General features: G+C 39.9%; 1 protein-coding gene across 1 annotated transcript in view; it reads right to left on the bottom strand.

The window, feature by feature from the left end:
- Positions 1 to 13,112, bottom strand: part of GALC (galactosylceramidase) — a 55,919-nt gene extending 42,807 nt beyond the window's left edge. The window contains exons 1-6 of the mRNA XM_023205387.1: positions 12,373 to 13,112; positions 7,848 to 7,916; positions 7,538 to 7,601; positions 5,857 to 5,970; positions 3,732 to 3,871; positions 1,195 to 1,233 (exon numbers count right to left, since the gene is read on the bottom strand). Coding sequence (XP_023061155.1) covers positions 1,195 to 1,233; positions 3,732 to 3,871; positions 5,857 to 5,970; positions 7,538 to 7,601; positions 7,848 to 7,916; positions 12,373 to 12,567 — 621 coding nt within the window. The 5' untranslated portion in view covers positions 12,568 to 13,112. The remainder of the gene's footprint in view (positions 1 to 1,194; positions 1,234 to 3,731; positions 3,872 to 5,856; positions 5,971 to 7,537; positions 7,602 to 7,847; positions 7,917 to 12,372) is intronic.
- Positions 13,113 to 21,168: the final 8,056 nt, after the last annotated feature.

Here is a 21,168-nt window from a genome sequence, read left to right as displayed (position 1 = left end):
GGATTGATGGATTTGTGAAAATTTGGAACTAGCCCCAAATGCCCATCAATCAACGAGTGGATAAAGAACCTGCAGTATATGTATACAATGGAATACTACTGGGTCACAAAAAGCAATGCATTAACGGCATCTGCAGCAAGATGGATGGGATTGGAGACTATTATTCTAAGAGAAGCAACTCAGGAATGGAAAACCAAACATCGTATGTTCTCACTCATAAGTGGGAGCTAAGTTATGAGGCTGCAAAGGCATAAGAATGATAAAATGAACTTTAGGGACTCAGGGGTAAAGGATGGGAAGGAGGTAAGGGATAAAAGACTATAAATTTGGTTCAGTGTATACTGCTCCAGGGATGGGTGCACCAAAATCTCAAAAATAACCACTAAGGAACTTACTCATGTAACCCATACCACCTATTCTCCAAAGACCTATGGAAATAAAAACAAAATATTTTTAATATAAAAATTTTTAAAAACCTGAAATAAAATATTGTCCCAAAATTATATTTCTTGGAGAAAAGATACATACAACAAGACAAAACGAAGTGAAAAGTAAACTAGAGAATAGCTCCACCTGAAAAGTAAAACTGCCATTTTTTTCCAATGGCAGAAGTTATTATTCTGTTTTTCCTTTCCTGGAAAATAACAATTATAGTAGTTACCTCATAGGTAAGGATGTGAGAATAAATGGAGATAAATAGTTAGGAAAAGTGTCTCAAAAATAACACAATTGGCAGATGTTATTGCCACCTCTTTGCTAATCACAAAGAGAAACATGTACTATAACACACTCCAACAGAAAACAAGAATTAGAATATATGCCATAAATTTTGATAAAAGACAAAGAAAAAACAGCTACATTTCTTGAAGTCCTAAAAGTCTAAAACAATATAATTGTTTCATAAAATTCATCAGAATTCCAAAACTAATGAGTTTTAAAATAGAAAAATTCAACACAATTCTTTAGACAAAGGTAATTAAGGACTCACAAAGAATTACACATGCTTTAATATCAGGAATATAAACATTGTTAAGATTTTGCTTGAATTTTATGTCACAACCAGCAAAATAAATAACTGTAGTATAAAAAATATGGTGTTTCCAACACAAATTTTCTACTAATTTCTGTGTTTCGAACTACAAGGAATTATCCACTAAAAAGTTAAAGACAGAAAGATACTGAAGTTGTACATACCTTAATATAATTGGCATTATATGACCTCTCATTCCAAATCTGCAAAACAAAAAGTCAAAAAAGTATGAATTGAAAGTTATGAAATGTCAGAAAGTAGATTATCATTAAGATACCATTTCTCTCATCATCTTTCATATTATCTGATAAGCCATTTTTTTAACTTTATGGGATATCCTGCCATAGAATTTATAGATACTTATAAGATAGCGTAACTTTTTTAAAATTAAAATATAATTTTTAAAAACCTTAAAATATTTCATGGGTATTTTTCAAAAAGTAATTTATTCCAAAGATTTTCAACAATGGAATATTCATTAATTCATTCAACACATGTTGACAGTGCAATGTGTGCCAGAGACTATACTAGGCATTGGAGAACTAATAGATATGGAAACTGTTACAACAATTACGACAAGATCCCTATAGGCACACCTGAAAGCCAAGTATTAATATGTATACTGTATAGAAGGCATATTTTTAAGCATACACAGAGAATCACAGTAATACACTAGTCACAAAAGCAAACTCTGAATGAGGATGGATAAAAGGAACATATATACATCTATTAGGTTTAGAGTCATGAAGCCTGGGGTTTTAGAATTGAAAGAACTTCCATAACTCCACAGTTGAGAAAACTGTTAATAACAAGAGATGATTCTAGAATCCAGGTGCAGGTCTTTTTATTCCAACGATACAGGAAAGAGTTCATCAATGAAGCTCCTCACCATAGCATGTGTTATCATGAGTCTAAACAAGATGTGAATCACCCATTACTTGTGATTGTACCATAAGAGAAAGCTGTTAGACCAAACCTACATTTAGTCTCACTATGGGTTATAAATGTCCTGACATTTAAGAAAGTTCTCTGGCCAGGTGTGGTTGCTCATTCCTGTAATCCCAGCACTTTGGGAGGCTGAGGTGGGCAGATCACGAGGTCAGGAGTTTGAGACCAGCCTGGCCAACATAGTGAAACCCCGTCTCTAATAAAAAGAAAAAAAAAATAGCTGGGCATGGTGGCGGGTGCCTGTAATCCCAGCTACTTGAGGCAGGAGAATCACTTGAACCCAGGAGGCAGAGGTTGCAGCGAGCCGAGATCACAACACTGTACTCCAGTCCGGACGACAGTGCCAAAAAAAAAAAAAAAAAGAGGAAAGTTCTCAAAACTAATTTTCAGTCATAATTTGGAAAAGGACAGCAAAAACTAGTATATTCTTTCTTCTGACTTCCTCCAGCCCTTGGCTCATCCTCATGCCCTTGGCTCATCCTCATGCCCTGTATCACCATGTAGTATTGCAGTTAATATGTTCCAGTGTCTACTTCTCTTACTGAATACAAGAGCTTATTAATCTTAGTAGCCCTAAAATATTACAGTCACAGTTCCTGCAATACAGTAGGAGGTAATTGTTTGCTGATAATCTAAGTCATGATTGCATGAAAATATTTATGTATTAGTTTTAACTGATGGTATATTAATAAGCAACTGATTATGGAGACCCAGTATGTGTATGTTAAGGCTCTGTGGGGAATGATGCAGCCTGAGGCATGCCTCCACCCAGCCAACAGACAAGCTGGACATGATATCATTTTCCATACTTTTTAAATCCTTAAAAGGTGTTAAGGTGTTAAATAACAGTTTGTGACAGGTGGACACAGATTTCAGCCAGCCTGACAAATCTGGCCCATCATCTGTAATTTTACAACTTGAGAGCTAAAGGTGCTTTTAGTTTTAAATAGTTACATTTTAAATGGCTAAAAATTTACCTCAAGATCCTCAATATTGCCTTTTGGCCCACAAACCCAAAACTATCTATGCTCTGGCCCTTTAATAAAAAGTTTGAGGCCGGGCACGGTGGCTCAAGCCTGTAATCCCAGCACTTTGGGAGGCCGAGATGGGTGGATCACGAGGTCAGGAGATCAAGACCATCCTGGCTAACATAGTGAAACCCCGTCTCTACTACAAAATACAAAAAACTAGCCGGGCGAGGTGGCGGGCACCTGTAGTCCCAGCTACTCGGGAGGCTGAGGCAGGAGAATGGCGTGAACCTGGGAGGCGGAGCTTGCAGTGAGCTGAGATCCGGCCACTGCACTCCAGCCTGGGCAACAGAGCGAGACTCCATCTCAAAAAAATAAAAAAATAAAAAAAAATAAAAAGTTTGCCAATTTTTGGCTTAAGACAACAATAGAATAAAATGAGACTAACCCATAAGCTGTCTAGAAAACACAACATTGTTGTAGGAACCAGAGAAAGTAGGGAAAGCTTTGAAGGAGAATTTGAGTTGGGTTGATACAAAAAAAAAACCAGCTCAGAGGAAGGAGGTATACACTTAGTACAGTTTTCAAAAGTGGCGACATTGGGATGGGCAAAGGGGAGCAATTAAAGGTCACATGTACTTAGCTTGTGTTATTATCAGACACCAGTAGAACAAATTAGTCTCATGACATAAAATGGTTAGTCAAAAAGTACCTTAGAACCAAATAATATTTTAAATTACAAATAAATGTCCAAAACTGAATCATATTTTAAATACATTACTAACTCCAATATAATCAATGTCCAAATCATGATAACGCTTGGCACCCACAATCCAGGTCACGACATAATAGGCAGTCAGCTGAAGATTGACATAAGGCCAGTCAAAACCTTTTCCCAGCCATCCAGGAAATGACCATGGCAACCCTGCAGAGAGAAGGGAGGAGGCAAAGATAGAGGAGGTATAACGGTGCTGGCGCTATTGAAAATAAAACAAATTTTTTTTAAGAAAAGCATTCAACTTGCAAAAAACCAACACAGATCTGACTGAAGGAAAGTTTACATATCATGTAAAAATTATTTAAATCCTTTCCAATCTATAGACACTATAATTCCTTATTGATCCCTAGAGTCAGGTCCCATAATTTCAAATGTTCTTTCCAGGCAAAAGAAAAATAACAAATATAAACACCTCTATCCAAGACCCTTACAGATAGAAAGAAATGTACCATATGTTTTAACTTAACATTTCCACTCACTGTTGGAATGTTCAATATTCAACTTCTGTTCTTTGAGGCCAAACCAAAGAATTCTAAAAGGCTTATTCCAAACTACTCACTCCTTTGAGTTATGTATAACACAAATTTATTATTCACTTGCACATCTTCTTATAATTTAAGGGTCCTTACAATATTAATCAGTCAGGCAATGTAATGTAGCAAAACTAGTTTGTTCTTATATCAATATAAATGACAATGAATCCATAGAGAAATATACCCTTGTTAAGTGATACACATCAAATAAGTCCATATTCTTCCAATAACCCTGATTATGTTTAAGTAAAAAGATGAGAAGAGTAGAAAAGTACATATTATAATTCTAAATTTAAATTGCTAATATATTAAAATAAGCTCAACAGTTAAGTTCCTCAGCAATAAATATATTACCAAACTAGTTCGCCACTGAAAAAAATAAAAATAAAAATGACAAAATGCTTATTTTCAAAACTCAGGAGGAACACCCAAGTGTATTACATAAGACATGTGACATTAAAGTAATAGAATTCTTGAAAACAATAAAATGCTAAATGCAATCTGAAGGCCTACCATGTGTAAGTCTTTGTTAGGCCATGGTTTTGCCTGCCATATTTTCTACATTTAAATGAGGTCTGACCTTGGAAGCAGTCTAGTGGATATTTGCTAAATTCAGTGATGCTTTTACTGCAAACAGCATTTCTGGAATCTCTTACAAAAGCCCATTTATAAAGAACATACTTACTCCTAATTTCTTTTAACTTAGAAAATATTACTCTTATCCTTTAATTTGATTGCTGAGAAAATTATTTTTTAAATAACTAGAAATCAGGCCTTTAAAATGAATCATTAATTTCATTTAACTTAGTTTGAATTTAAGCCTGTTCCAAAAAATCAAATTCATTTCAAGTGATGAAAGTATCCCATCACTCTGATGTTTGAAATACTTCACAGGCTCTGTACTCATTCTCACAGAACTGTGAAATGTACATAGTCCCATTGAAGCAACTAGCCAATGATCCTTCCAATAGAACCTAAGCTCCACAGATGCAGGGATTGGAGATGGGATTGGCTTCCTGAGTCCCTAGAACAGTAACCAGTACATTATTGAAGTTCAAAAACTAACAAACAAACAAAAAACACTTTTGTATGTACCTTTTCTAAAAATGGGTTTACTACTACATGTAATATACAATTGTGTAACTAGTTAGGTGTACTACCGCATAGTATTACCCTTTTACGAATACTGATGACAGATTTGTGAATACTATTACCCTTTTATGAATACTGATGACAGATTTTGTGAAGAAAAGTAGTTTAGCATCATAGAAACATGGAATTATGTGCTAAAACCGATTTTGCCATTTACTAACTGTCTATGACCTTAGGTCAGTGGCATAATTTTTCTAAGCCTCTACTGCTTCTTCCTGCCAAATGGAAAGATCATGCCTTACTTCACAGGTATTATAAGGATTCAACATAATATACAAGGGCAAAGAAAGGATCACCCCTGACACATGCTTTGCTGCTGGTAGCATACTGGTAGTATTAATGACATTACGAGCACTTCCGTACTAATAGAGATTCCACCAACATGATCCAGAATTTAAAAGTTAAAGGAAAAGAGACTGAAGAAGCATTGCAAACTTCATTTCTTACCAATGAGTGTAATATTGGGATTCCTCTTCTTAGCTTCCTTCATTAACCACCACTCATATCCTCGAAAGTAATTCTCATCTAGTGCATAGTGCATGTGGGAGGGCTCAGTGCCATCTGAATAGAGGAGAGCAAAAACGGAAGTAATGATCCACGAATGGTACTTCCTAGGACCATCTCACTCCCCACTCCCACCCGTGACACCCACTTCACAAAAGCAGTATTCCAGTTCTAATCCTGAAGTTGGGCAAATTGTAATCTTATACAACTTAAGTATGGATGATAAAAGCACATTATTTCATCCTTTTTTCATTATCTTAAGTATTGTAAAAGTCTTAATAAAACTACAACCTTCTATTATAAGCAGTACTGAGAGAAATGTTATCACCTCATATAACAAAAAATTCTCAGTATTCATTCTTCTGGGCTTTTGCTCTCTCTCTGGTTTTCAAATCCCCATGTCCAACTTTAAGTTCTCATTACCTCAACTTTCAGCTTATCAATGCTGGATATGAATCCCCAGGCTCCTGAGCCCTGTTCTCAGAACCCACACCTTTAGCCTATAATAATTCTTGATATAGGAAGAGTTTTGAGGAAAAAAAAAAAAAAAAAAGAGGAATAAGTATACATATCCGCTCTAAGAATAACAAAATTCTATACTAATATCTGCAGTTAGTAGAGGTTACATTATCTTAGCACTGAGGCAGGTAACTGCTATTAAAGTCCTCATATATTCCCACGGTTCACAAATATCTGCCCCTGCTAAGTAGGGCCTTCCGAGAGGCCCTTGCGCATTTCTTCTTAGAGGTAAACATCAGAATTCACAAGAACTGCCTGTTTATGTATCTCTACCTCTAATTTAGCTTCAGCAAGTGAAATTAGCCCATCATTGTCAATTCTGCCTAAAAGGTTTTAACAGTAAAATGCAATAGCTTGGGGAAAGTTTCTGTTATAGGGGTTTCTTTTGTTTTTGCTTTGTACTTTTTATTTCAACATAAACACTAATACCACTACATAGACATATCTGTTCAACAAAGAATTACTTCCAAATCACTAGCAGGAATACAAGTATGCAGGAGATACACTAGAGTTCATTATAATGGAATCTGATCTATAAACAATAAGCTATATCTAATCATAGAATTTTTTTCTTCTTCCTGAAAAATAAAAGGCCTATAAACTGCCAATTGATAACATGGACTACACAAAGCCAATCAAAATGTGACAATGAAGACTGAAGATTTAGTGATTAAAGTTTGTTTTCAAAAGAAAAAAAAGCTGTATCTCTGAAACACTGGTTACATACATTTTTACCACATATTTTAAGTTAATAGCACTTTATATGCTCTACATAAAATTAAAATCTTTCTAACTTCTCAATAAAATTCAAAATTGTCCCTATGCTCTGTCCTGTATATATAGATTTTAGAAAACTGTGGATTTGTTTACTACCGATTACTTCAACTAAATAAGCAATTTAAAGTCTGAATGTTGTTTTAGATGGACCATATTCTATATAATATTTTAAAATAATTACAGTTTAAAAATGAGGAACACTCTAATAAGCAACAATCAATCTCAAAAGTGTTGGTACTGTTTACACATATTCTGAAATCACAGTCCATATGGTGAGGTATAGATTAAAATGTTGACGGGAGAAATCCTATGTCCCAAATTCTCCTACCTGTTGTCTGCCCATCACCACCTATTTCCACTTTTAGAATATGCAAAGAGGCACCAAAATTCGGCTGTGAAAAGAATTAACAGTATTAACATAGTGCTGTATTGTATGATGCTTCAAGACAATTACTAATTACTGCCTTAGGTTTTACAGACGCAAAAACAAAAGTAAAACTTCAAATAGCAATTTATTCCAAAAGTAATGCGCCATTTTTTCAAAAACTAGAATTTTGAGGCTAATAAATTATAGGTGAAATTCGCCCTACAGTTTCTAAAATATCACAGGTATCAAGAAGTAATTATTTTTTCATTACCTTAAAGAGATAATCCAATATCTGAGAACGATAAGGCTCTGGGTAATTTACTAGAAGTCGGGAGGTTGCCTAAAAAAATAAGTTTTTAAAAGTATGAATAAAAGAAATCCAATCATGAATATTTGTCTACAGTGTTCATGCACACCACCTGGTATACACATATTTAGCCTCGGGCAAGGTCAGGCTGTGGAAAAACGCCTCACAAGTTGCTTATCTGCCCTTTCTGTGCCAATCACTGGGCAAGTAGGGCTGCTGTTTGTCCAACAGCTAAAAGGTTCTCTTCTTCTGGGATGAGAGTTAACTGGGAGGTAAAGTTGCTAACCTCAGAATCACAAATTTATCTTGAAACTCAGGTTTTCTATCTTGAGACCAACTGGCAACAATATCTCAGGGCTAAGATGAGAGGGATGAATGTCAGGAAATTTTTCCCCTTAACATCTTCCAGAAAAACATCACAAGCAGCAGTGCTGAAAGGAAGCACCACTTTCCCCATTCTCATAAATTCTACCTGTTACTATTAAGAATAACTAGCAATAATCTCCAGACCAGGCTGTACTAAGGAAACTTAACCCAAGAGTGGCATCAGAATGCATGGAAAGACAAGAGTGGACAGTGCAGGGACCAATACTGCATCATGCCTGGGCCATGGCATAAAACTATTTGAAAAAAGAAATCACAAAACCAATAATTGACCTATAATCTATCCTTTGGCAGGCACTATAATAAAAAAATAAATAAAAAGAGGCCGGTTTTTGGCATGAAACAGTAGCACATCCTCAGGCCTGTAAACCAGACAGTCCTAGGTTCAAACTGCTGACACTTTGCCAGGTATGTGTATGATGACAGGGACAAAATACTTCCCTTTTATGGGGTTTAACTTTCTATTTTATATTCTCACATATGCTACCACTGACATTCTGGTAGTGCCCATATCTACTTGTTCTCACACCCAAAACATCCCCAGTCCCCACCAGTGAGGCAAAGACCCATGGAGCTGCTCTCTAGTCACTCTTCTCATCTACCTCAATATATCCCAAACCAAACAGAGCATTTTTGCACCTATCTGCTCCTTTTCCTGAGCTTGCTGTCTCAGTAAGGAACACTTGCCTACACCATAAACTTGGGCCACCTTTTGTCCAACGTCTCATGCACCCTCAATCACCAAGATATCCTTAATAGCTCTCAAATCCTTTCTCTCCTCTTCAACCCCACTGACTTACCTAGGCCCTCCTCACTTATGAGAAAAGCCTAAGTGGTCTCAGGGTATCCCCTTTGCCTCTCCCTCTATTCTATCTCCCATGCTACTTACAAGAGCAACCTTCCCAAAACACAAATGTAATCGTGAAATTCTTCTGTGTAAACATGCTAAGATCTTCCTTTCCCCAAAAGCTTTCAGGATAAAGTTCAAATTGCTCAATTTTGCACCCAAATCCCTTAATTATTCAGTTCCTAACCCTGATACTTTACCCCTTATCACTCTCACACCTTCTATCTAGGTGTATCAAACAATGTTTTCTATTCTTATGCCTGGAATGCACCCCACATCCTCTCTTGGACAACTCCAATTCACCTTTCAGCTTAAATTCCACTTCCTCAAGGAAGGATACCTTCTGACCCTGCTCACTGATTTGATTTAAGTGCCTCTCCTTTGGGCTTCTTTGGCACCAGATCCATATCTCTATTATAACACTTTGAACCCTGCATCCTCATCACTCCTTTACTTTTCAGACTCAGCTCTTAGTTCCGTAAGGACATGGACTGAATCTTATTCAAGTTCGTACACTCATTCTTTGTTATTCAATAAACACTTATTAAATATTTTATAGGTCTTTTGTTGCACTGGTACAGGCAACATAACAACTCCATTTGACTCTTTAAGTCAAATGGAGTTTGTATCCTGATTTCATCATTAATAAGCTATATAATCATAGGCAAATTATTGTAAAGTGGGCTATCTTACTCATTCAGCTGTTGTAAGACTAAAATTAGACGTATGTAAAGGACTTGGCACATTACCTGGCACATAGTAAGTTCTCAATAAAGGCAAGTGTTATATATACAAATTTTTTAAATACATAGTTCTCAAAGAGCTTACAACCTAGCAGGGACTCCAATATCAAAATAGGCAATCTTTAAATGAACACTGTATAGGCACACTAATATATCCTTGACCCTAGGTAAACAATGCTTCCTGTCCTACACTATGCCATTAAAACTGTGCGCTTTGCTGTCTAGGGTTTATTTTGCCCTCTATGCACTCCCACATTTAACAGAGAAAGTATCGGCTTTAGGCAAACACACCAATTATGCTATTGCAAACCTATAGCCACACCTAACACAACAGCATAAGTCAAAGGCAATATAACCAAATGTTAAAATGCACCATCAAGCAATAACAAATCACAGGATTACCAACCACACTGCCTGAATGAGGCCTGGAACTGTTTACAGGCCCAGGAAAAAAGCCCTGGGAACATTTCATCATCCAGTGGCCTTGAAATAACTTCCTCTTCCCTAATCCCTGAAACTGGTTATTCACCAAAATCAGTAATGTGCAAGACATCATCCTAAGTACTTTAGGTCTATCCTCACGATGCTCCTACCATGCAAGTACAACTGTATCCCAAAAAAAGAAAGTGAGACAGAGAGGAGTTATAATAGATAACCTGCCAAGGTCATACAGTGAAGTGGCAGAACCCAGAATACACTCTTGGCAATCTTCTCTTTAGTCTATATTCTTTACGTTTTGTTTGGTTTTGGTTTTTGGGTTTTGTTTTGTTTTGTTTTGTTTTTTGAACGCAGTCTCACTCTGTCGCCCAGGCTGGAGTACAATGGTGCGATCTCGGCTCATGGCAACCTCTGCCTCCCGGGTTCAAGCGATTCTCCTGCCTCAGCCTCCCAAGTAGCTGGGGACTACAGGCGCATGCCACCGCGACTGGCTAATTTTTTGTATTTTAAGTAGAGACGGGTTTTCACCGTGTTAGCAGGGTAGTCTTGATCTCCTGACCTTGTGATCCGCCGCCCTCGGCCTCCCAAAGCGCTGGGATTACAGGTGTGAGCCACCGCGCCCAGCCCTACATTCTTAATTATTTAGTGTACCATACTGCTTTCCCTCTCTGACATAAAGATTAAATGACAGCATTCTAAACACTTACTGCCACAACTTGGGCTAGGGACCAAGGACTCCACAAAGAAGTTTAATGTGGTATGCAAATATAATGTTGCAAGAATTTTCATTATTTAGTGAGTTCCTACGAAGAGTAATGCACTATACAGGGATACTAATAATTGTTGTCTATTCTATCAGATTAGATAGGAGTTTCCTACTCTGAATTATGAAATGATTCTTCTCATCTTAGTAATTTTAAACTGGGCTTAATAAATCTAATGGAAACAAAGACTTCCATTTTTCGGTAAGCTCTCACGCTAGATTTAGTATCACAAGTAAAGCTATAAAAAAGATGGGGCCCCATTTCATGAAATATTGGCTGTTTCAGGTTTAGACCAAAGACATAAAAAGGAGAATAGTAGTAGCAAAGAATAAATGCATTAGCTCATCGACCCACAGGTTTCCCCTGAAACACACATCAGCACTGCTGGAGAGATTGCAAATTAGGGAATAAAAACATAAAAATCAAAAAGGATCAGCTAACTCCAGGGGAAAAAAAATTTCCCCTAGCAGGTTATATCATGTGGTCAGAGTACCAAGCAGGTCATCCTTACAGCAGGCATTCAAGCTTGTTCTGAGTTGAATGTACGGATGCAAGCTCCATCCATCTCAACCCCAAAATACCGAGTTCAACGTTAACATTTTCAAAAAAGTAGCCCTAGATGTAATTTCGGGTACAAAAACCAAAAAACAAAAACCTTCTCACCCAAAGGTTGGCCACCATGAAGCCCGTGGGCCCAGAGGGAGTACCTGGTAGTTTCAGGCCGCTCGCTTATATTCCTTTTAAAGACACCTTGAGGCACCAGTCCTGCCTCCAAACAACATCCTATTCGGCGCTACCCTCTCTGGAGAAGCCCATCCTTACCCTGCACTAACAACTGCCCGGGACTTACGACTCCACCACCCACCAACTCCCCCAAAAGGAAGAGACACAGCCAAAGTATCCCGCTGGGGCGTTCTCTTTCGCACACGGACGCTCCCGCACTCCCTGGCCCTTTCTGGAGCGACGCTGCCCGACTGCCATCTCCGCGATGAAGACAGCCTGGGCCCCATTGCCTGGGACTAGGGTTCCAGCCCCGGCTTCTTCACTGCTTAGACCTGTCACTTTACTCTCTGGACCTCCGGATCCTCATTCGTTCAAACCTAACTGCCTCTGTGGTTCGTGTTAAACGAGAAAGCACCCGCCCCAGCCCCGCAGGGCACCCGCCCCAACCGCCTGCTGAGGGGAACCCTAGGAGAGTGCGACCGAAGGTGGAGCGGGTCGAAACGCAGGGCAACGCCGCGGGGGTTTGTGGGGCGTGCCTCTCGGGGCGGGCTCTTGTCGCCCCCCGCGTATCCCCGCAGGTCGCCGCTCACCCCGCCGCCGCTGACCGCGCCGATGCCGTCGAACTCCCGGCCCAGCCCGTCGGAGTCGTCGAGCACGTACGCGCCTCCGGGCGCCAACAGCGCACACAGCAGCAAGGGCACCGCGGCGCGGCCCGCCGAACCAGCGGCGGCCGTCATGGCTTTCACTCGGCGTTGCCGGGAAGCCGAGAGTAGCCACTCAGCCATTGTGTGGGTCACATGACTCCGGCGCCCAGGGAGGCGGGTCCCGTCGCCGCCACGATAGATACGGGCGGGAGGCCGCCGACGCTGACGCCGCCGCCGCCATTTTGAGTGCGGGTCAAGGGCCACTGACGCAGCCGGCGCAAAATTGAGGAAGGAAGCGGCGAGCTTTTTGTTATTCCTCGCCTGTCTGTGGTCAGCTACGGGATTTCACATGTACTTCTCTTCCGACGTCACCTGGTGGAGCACTTTAACGCAGGGAAGGTGGATGTCCAAGGTCCGCCCAGGGAAGAGGGCAATGAGTGGCCCTACCATGGCTCTTGCCCAGCATCTCAGGGAGTATCTACCTTGTGCGAGGACCAGGCTTGGACCCCAGGTCCCAGTTCCATTGTTATCTTGGTGGAAATCAGTTTGCTTTTGGAGCCTGAGTTTTCCCTTATATGAGATGAGGCGAGAAGAGCAGCAGTGAGGGACTGAGAGAAAAGTTAATAAGCACTCAGTACATTGAATGCATTCCACAAGTGGCAAATGTTAGCTGAGAAGGTTCTCCAGTCTGGAAACTACCCCGGCATATTCAAGGCTTTTAGCCTTGAAGGAGTTAATAATATATCACCTCAAAATATGCTGCTGTGGCATATTGACTATTTTAAATCAAAGGCACTTAAAAACAGCAGGTGCAAGATCACTCTCATGGATATTATGTGTCTTAAAAGGAGGAGATGAAATTCCCATGTGAAATATGTCTTCTCTATAAAATAACATTCTTATCTTCAAGAACAGAAAGTTGAAGTCGAGGGAAATCTGTCCAAACAAAATTTGTTAATCCCTATCTTTCTAGTCACTTCTCTACCCAATTAATTACTTTAGCGCAAGCCCCTTTGCCTTATGTTTCACAACCTATTGTTTTTTGTCCATTTCACTCTATAAGCAATTGACTCTTAACTGCTGCTTTAGGTTTTGTTTGTTTGTTTTTGTTTTGTTTGGTTTTTTTAATGAGGCCCCCCGTGCCATTTAAACAAATTCGTGTGGTTCTCTCCTGTCAGTCTTAATATCTTAAATCAATTTAATACTAGGGCCCTGCTGGGACCCTACAGGGATGAAGGTGAAATTTTGCCTCCCCTACAATTTTGTAAACTATCTTCCACTGTCAGTTGAAGTGATTCCAGACAGATAACTCTAAATTGGTAGGAAAGTTGTGAATTGCCCTGGAATTTCTGCCACATCCAGCACTGTCCTGAGATTTCTGATTTCCTTGTTATTGAAGAAAATTAAAGAGACTCTGAAGAGCTGCAGAGAAAGATTTTCTGATCCCCAAATTTCTCTTAGCAGAAGTATGGAGCTGGTTGTCATTGCCTACACAAGCCCCTAAGATACCACAATGGCAAGGAAAAGACCCAGAGACTTTAGGACCTGTGGGATTTGTCTGCAGAACCCTGTTTGGAATCTGATTATTTTGCCCCTTAACCACAAACCTAAATCTAAGTTTCAAGAACTCAGTTATACTTGAAGGTCAAAACACTGGGCAATCCAGTAAATATGCACATCAGGTCCTCTGATATCCCTGGGTTATTAATGTACATTAGCTATGTTTGTTCTTTCTTTCTTTTTAAATTACATCTATCCTGGTTTACTAAGGACAGTCACAACTTTTGTCTGAACGTAATTATTGATAATGCTCCCTTCACCCTCAGTAGTCTTCTGGCTTGGATCAGTTAAATAGTCCCCTGTGTATGAACCACTTATTTTCTTTGGTTTCTTCTTTCCCCAGTACAACACGAATCTGAACTCTCTGCCTTCCCACTGCAACCAGTTTATGATGCAAGTCAGTAATTTTCCAGTTCTGTGGATTTACTGTTACAGAATTTACTCTGATCCATTTGTTCTTACACAATATATTAAGCATGAGCTGGAGCTCCTGTGGATACAAGCCATAGTAACCATTCGATCAAGTGAATGTTAAGCTTCTCTTATCAGCTCTTAACAAGCGCATAAGACCCGTGTAATACCGTGACTAGATGGGAAATACCAAGGTGATAACAGAGGAAACTACCTTACACATAAAGTTAGGAAGTTGCATGATGATGTATGAATATCCAGCATACACCATCCTGTAGCACATCATTGTCAAACGGGTCAGTGGTCAGTGGTCTCATTGTCTGAGGTGTTATCCAAGCTGGTTGTCTCACAACCAAAAGAAGGATGTGGACACCAGAGTGATGTTGAAGAGAGAGTTTATTATATGAAAGAAGAAAGCTGTCTGCAGTGGAGAGGGGTCCCAGATGGGTTGCCACTATTACAGTTGAATCCAAAAGCTTTTATAAGAAACTCCTCTCATCTCTGTAGCTGTTCGTGTAACTTACTGTAAAGCTATCTGTGCAACTCCCCTTATCTGTGCAGCTGTGGGTATGTCTTGGGAAGGATAAAGTTCAGCTTCTCTTTTTTGTGTCACTGTGGTGGGTTCTAGGTAAGCACCCTCTCCACCCCCATGCAAGTTCCCACAGAGCCCACCATGTATGTGCCTGAAAAAGGGTAGAAACTTTTTCCTGGGAACCTGCTAATCACACAAAGAACAAAAGGCTTCTATGCTGGGCCTTCCTTTCTTTATCAGTGCAGCTGTTGCCTGAGTTTTCCCCAGGCCACTCTATTTGTGCCTGTAGCTTGATTTTTCAGGCTGTCTTTCTGTTTAAAAGAATTTTACCAAAGACCAACTTTAGCTGTCTGCCCAACTAAGTTTTCCCTTTTCTCCGCCCTCAGCTGCACCTTGTAGTTGGAATGCATGCCACAAATATTTGAGCAATGTGTGAAATCTACAAAAGAGGAAACAAATTCTAAGGGAAAAGGTAGCCTCACTCCCAGGAAGTCCCAGTAGTTCCTGTTAGTTCAGTTACCAAAGAAATTGCTTACCAGATAAATATCTTTTTTTCTAATTTCTGATCTATATTCATGAGACCAGACATGAGGCAAGAAGGTTTCTATTAAAAGGCCAATAAATACAAGCTGACAGAGATCCTTGGAGTGCTGGGCACAGCCCTCAAATGTGCTCACAATGTGAGATAAAGAAAAATGACAGTTATCCCACAAGTGATCATATGCTTAGTTTCCCTTGCATCTGTGGATCAGGGTCTGTGAGATAAGACGGTAAGGAAGGAAGGTCCCGGTTTTCAGATTTTAAATGACAGCGTTTCTGTCTCTCTGTTTAATCTGAAACACTTCACGAATTTGCATGTTATCGTTGCTCAGGGGCCACACTGACCTCGGTACCATTCCAGTGTTCGTAAATGGTCTGCCAAAGGAAACACGATGATTTTTCTAAGTATCACAACTACACCTCAGCCACCCCACATCGCTCCTTTTTCTAAATAAAATAATGTGACCAAAATCAAATAGTCTCTTGAGAGGGATCAGAGATCTTGCCTTTTGATGAAAATGTATTGATAAACTCTAACAGCAGTCTGAATTTTTTTTTTCTTTTTTCTTTCCCCAAGACTGTCATGAAACAGTAGGATAGTAGTCTGTTGTCTCACTTCAGGAAAAGGCTTTACTTTTATAAATCAGTCTACCTCCCCTTCAGTCTATCATCGATGGGCATTTAGGTTGATTCCATGTTTTTGGTATTAGGCTGTCAGAAATTCTAGGGCAGAGGCCAGGTTTATTTCTTATTTGTACATCTTAAGCACAGCGCCCAAACTATGCTAAGTACTCAATAAATATTAGTTGAATTGAACTAAAGACAAATCATAGCTAATGTACATTAAGAACCCAGGGTTATCAGAGGACCTGATGTGCATATTTATTGGATTGCCCAGAGCTTTGACCTTCCAGTATAATTGAGTTCTTAAAGTAGGAATCTCCTGGGACATAAGAGTGTAGAGTGTTTTCTCGAACTGTCCTGTAACATCTGCTATATTTTTTAACTTTTAGGTTCAGGGTGCATGTGCAGGTTTGTTACAAAGGTAAATTGTATGTCCTAGGGTTGATGTACAGATTATTTCATTACCCAGGTAATAAGCATAGTACTCGATAGGTAGTTTTTTGATCCTCCCCTGCCCCCCACCCTCCACCCTTAAGTCAGCCCCAGTGCCTGTTGTTTCGTTGTTGTTTGTGTCCTTATGTACTCGATGTTTAGCTCTGACTAGTGAGAATATGTAGTATTTGATTTTCTGTTCCTGTGTTAGTCTTCTTAGGGTAATGACCTCCAGCTCCATTCATGTTACTGCAAAGAACGTGATCTAATTTTTCTTTTTTTTTTTTTTTTGAGACAGAGTCTTGCTCTGTCATCCAGGCCGGAGTGCAATGGTGTGATCTCGGCTCTCTGCAATCTCTACCTCCCATGTTCAAGCGATTCCCCTAACTCAGCCTCCTAAGTAGCTGGGATTACAGGTGTGTGCTACCACGCCTGGCTAATTTTTGTATTTCTAATAGAGTCGGGGTTTCACCATGTTGGTCAGGCTGGTCTCGAACTCCTGACCTCGTGATCTGCCCGCCTCGGCTTCCCAAAGTGCTGGGATTACAGGTGTGAGCCACAGCACCCGGCTTCTCATTCTTTTTTATAGCTGCAGAGTATTCCATGTTGTATATGTAACACATTTTCTTTATTCACTGATAGACCATTGATGGAGATTTAGGTTGATTCCATGTCTTTGCTATTGCAAATAGTGCTGAAATCACCATCCACTTGCATGTGTCTTTATGGGAGAATGACTTATATTCCTTTCAGTATATATTCAACATCTGCCATTTGTCTGGTCTTTCAACTCTGGACATGTTTCTTGATTGCAACTGTTAGTTACACTGCCCTGTTCAGTGACTTCTCTCTAGAATTTGTTATAAGGCTCTATTAATTCAGAATTTTATATAAACAAAATGAAAATAATTCAGAGGACAGAATCCACCTAATAAAATAAATTATAAATTGCTTACTGAACATTTTCTTAAGTATAACTTCAAATAAAAACTTCTATAGCAAAGAGCAATGTAGTATAGTAGTTAGAATATTGGCCCTGGAGCCCCAGGTTGCCTGGCTTCAAATCTTTCTCCAATGGCTTTGTAGCAGTGTAATTTTGGTTGAGTTACATAACTTCTTTGGGCTTCAATTTACCCATCCATAAAATAGAGATAATGATGGCAATACATTAATGTGAACATTGGACAAGCTAATATTTATATAGCACTTAGAAGAGTGACCCACACATCCTATGTGTTATATGAGTGCTTATATAAATAACAAATGACATACCTATGTAACTATAGTATAACTTTTGAGTTTACTGCTTTCCCCACAATTAATTCTGCAAAAACAGATTATTCCTGTCTTTCTATTGGTCTCAATTTTTCTTTTTGCTGGGTTGTTGTCTACAGTCATCCAAATCCATGTCGTGTGTGGCTGATTCCTCATAGTGAGAATCTTGGTGTGAAGGAGAATTCTGCCTCCTTCAGAAGTAAAGGAACTAGATGCTCTCTCTTACTGTCCCTAGCAGTACAGGCTCTGACAATGACCAGGCTTTCTCAATCAGTTCCTTGAACCTGCAAATTTGACCTTGGAAGAGTAACTAGATGTATGCACAGTTGAGAAATCCCACAAGAGCCATATCAGAGTCCAGAAGAGGCAGCTGCATAAAGGCTTCATCAGTGGTGGCCTCAGATACCTAAAGCAGCGTGATCAAGCAGTGCCATTCTCACCTGAATGCTCAGACAGAGTGACCTGGCTGTCTTTTTGGTCCTTTGACTCTGACCCATTTTACAAGTCTTATTCTGAAGTTTCTGCATCGATTTGTTCCATATCCTGCTTTCTTTCTTTCTGAGTCATTCATTTTCTTCTCAGGTTACCCACAGATGGTTTCTGTTACCTGCAGCAAGGAACCCTGATGGACACACCAGGTTATGATCCAAAGCTGATGTGATAATTGCAAAGAAGTGTCAGTCTCTGTGTCTGCATTTCTCCACTGTAAAAACTGCCTTCACCACCTGTAGTCCTTTTGCTGGTAATTGTTACAGCATAGATTTGCTCAAATAAAGGAATTCCAGGAAATTGTATTGTCCTCCTCTGCTTTACCTATGATATTTCTACTCTTCCTTGGATTGCAAATACCTACTTTATTGCACTCCTGCCAGGAAAAGAATTTTAGAATCCACCTAGCTCCAGGCCCCAGGCATGAAGAAAATGACTGTACAAGAGGTTCTCACCACTCAAAATATTTTTGAAACATCTGTTACAATGCTCTCCAACAGAAATATACCCAGTAGCGAGATTGCTGAATCACATGGTAGTTCCATTTTTAATTTTTTGAGGAACTGCAAGTTTTCCACAATGGCTAAACTAATTTACATTCTCACCAACAGTGTGCATGGGTTCCCTTTTCTCTATATCCCTGACAACATCTTCTTTCCTCTTTTTGATAACAGCAATTCGAACAAGTGTGAGGTGATGTTTTCAATTTGCATTTCCCTTATGATTAGTGATTTTGAGCATTTTTTAATATACCTGTTGGCCTTTTATATGTATTCTGAGAAATGTCTATTCAGCTCCTTTGCCCATTTTTAATCAGGTTATTTATTTTGTTGCTATTGAGCTGAGTTCCTTATTTATTTTGGATATTAACCCCTGAGATGTGTGACTTGCAAATATTTTATCTCATTCTGTAGGTTGTCTCTTTACTCTGTCGACTGTTTCTTTGGATATGCAGAAGCTTTTTAGTTTAATGTAATTCCATGTGTCTATTTTCACTTTTGTTGCCTGTGCTTTGGGGGCCATATTCAAAACATCATTGCCCAGACCAATGTCATGGCGTTTTCTTCTATGATTTCTTCTACCAGCTTTACAGTTTCAGGTCTTAAATGTAAGTCTTAACCCATTTTGAGTTAATTTTTGCATATGGTGTGAGACAGCATGGCAGAGAAAGTCCAAAGGAAAGTGGACACATGCAAAGAGGGCCAGAGAGGTATCCAGGCTCTTACTGTGGGGAAAAGAAAGAGGGATCAGCCTCTTACTATATGTATATAGAAAGAAGTAGACATAAGAGACTCCATCTTGTTCTGTTTTTGAGATGCTGTTAATCTGTGACCCTAACCCCAACCTTGTCCTTGCAAGAGACATGTGCTGTGGTGGCTCAAGGTTTAAAGGATTTTGGGCTGTGCAGGGTGTGCTTTGTTAAACAAGTGCCTGAAGGCAGTATGCTTGTGAAAAGTCATCACCATTCTCCCAATCTCAAGTACCCAGGGACACATACACTGCCAAAGGTCGCAGGGACCTCTGCCTAGGAAAGCTAGGTATTGTCCAAGGTTTCTCCCCATGTGATAGTTTGAAATATGGCCTCGTGGGAAGAGAAAGACCTAATCGTCCCCCAGTCTGACACCCGTGAAGGGTCTGTGCTAAGGAGGACTAGTATTGAAGGAAAGAAGTCCTCTTGGCAGTTGAGATAGAGAAAAGCATCTGTCTCCTACCCGTCCCTGGGCAATGAAACATCTCGATGTAAAACCCGATTGTATGTTCTGTTTACTGAGAAAGGAGAAAACCGCCTTAGGGTGAAAGGTGGGACTTGCTAGCACAATGCTGCTCTTTATGCACTAAAAAGGTTTATGGAGATGTTTGCATGTGCATATCAAGGCACAGCACTTTTCCTTAAACTTGTGTCACAGAGATCTTTATTCATATGTCTTACTGCTGACCTTCTCCCTACAATGATCCTATTATCCTGCTACTTCCCTTTTTTCTAAGATGGTAAAGATAATTATCAATAAATACTAAGGGAACTCAGAGACCGGTGCCGGCGTGGGTCCTCTGTATGCTGAGCACCAGTCCCATGGGCCCACTTTTTCTTTCTCTATACTTTGTCTCTGTGTCTCATTTCTTTTCTCATGTCTCTTGTTCCACCTAACAAGAAACGCCCACAGGTGTGGAGGGGCAGGCCACCCCTTCACTTACAACAGCCCACTCTCTGGAGAACTAATCTATTCCTGAGATAACTAATCCAGAGAGAGAACTCACTCACTACTTCAGAACAGCACCAAGCCATTAAGGAGGGATCTACCCCCATTGCCCAAACAGCTCCCACTGGGCCCCACCTCCCACTACTGTCACACTGGGAATCAAATCAACACCAGCTTTGTAAAGGCAAACAAACCATACCCAACTACAACAGTGAGGTCTCTCAGGTACATACTCCTGAGTCTCTCCGTGGAAATGAGGAACAGGTTCACTCTCCTCCGCAGATCACACAACTCATCTAGGGTGTTTGTCACCCACCCCTACCTCAGGGCTTGCTTGGAAGTGAGGACAGCAATCAAGATGCAGGGCCCCTTTCTCAAGCACTGACCACATCTAAGCTCTTGAACATACTTCCTCTCTCGCAACGGTAAACCCAACCCCCACCAAGCAGGACAATCTTTTTCAGTTTTGGGGGCTGGGAAGTTTTACTTTATTTCAACACATATTCTCCCAAGCGTAGTGTCTGTGCCTCAGTCTTTTCCATGGCCTTGAGTTCCCTAAATCTTTTGAAGCTCAAAACTCACATTGTCTTCTTTTTTTTCCCTGCTTGTGCCAGAAATTTCCTCGAGGCAATAAATGCAAAATGGTTCACTGATAGTGTCAGGGCAGGGCTAGAGTGAAAA

This window comes from Piliocolobus tephrosceles, chromosome 6, assembly GCF_002776525.5.
Source record: "Piliocolobus tephrosceles isolate RC106 chromosome 6, ASM277652v3, whole genome shotgun sequence".
Lineage (NCBI taxonomy): Eukaryota > Metazoa > Chordata > Mammalia > Primates > Cercopithecidae > Piliocolobus > Piliocolobus tephrosceles.
Note: the sequence above shows the minus strand (reverse complement) of the source record. Positions and strands in the feature narration are given on the sequence as shown.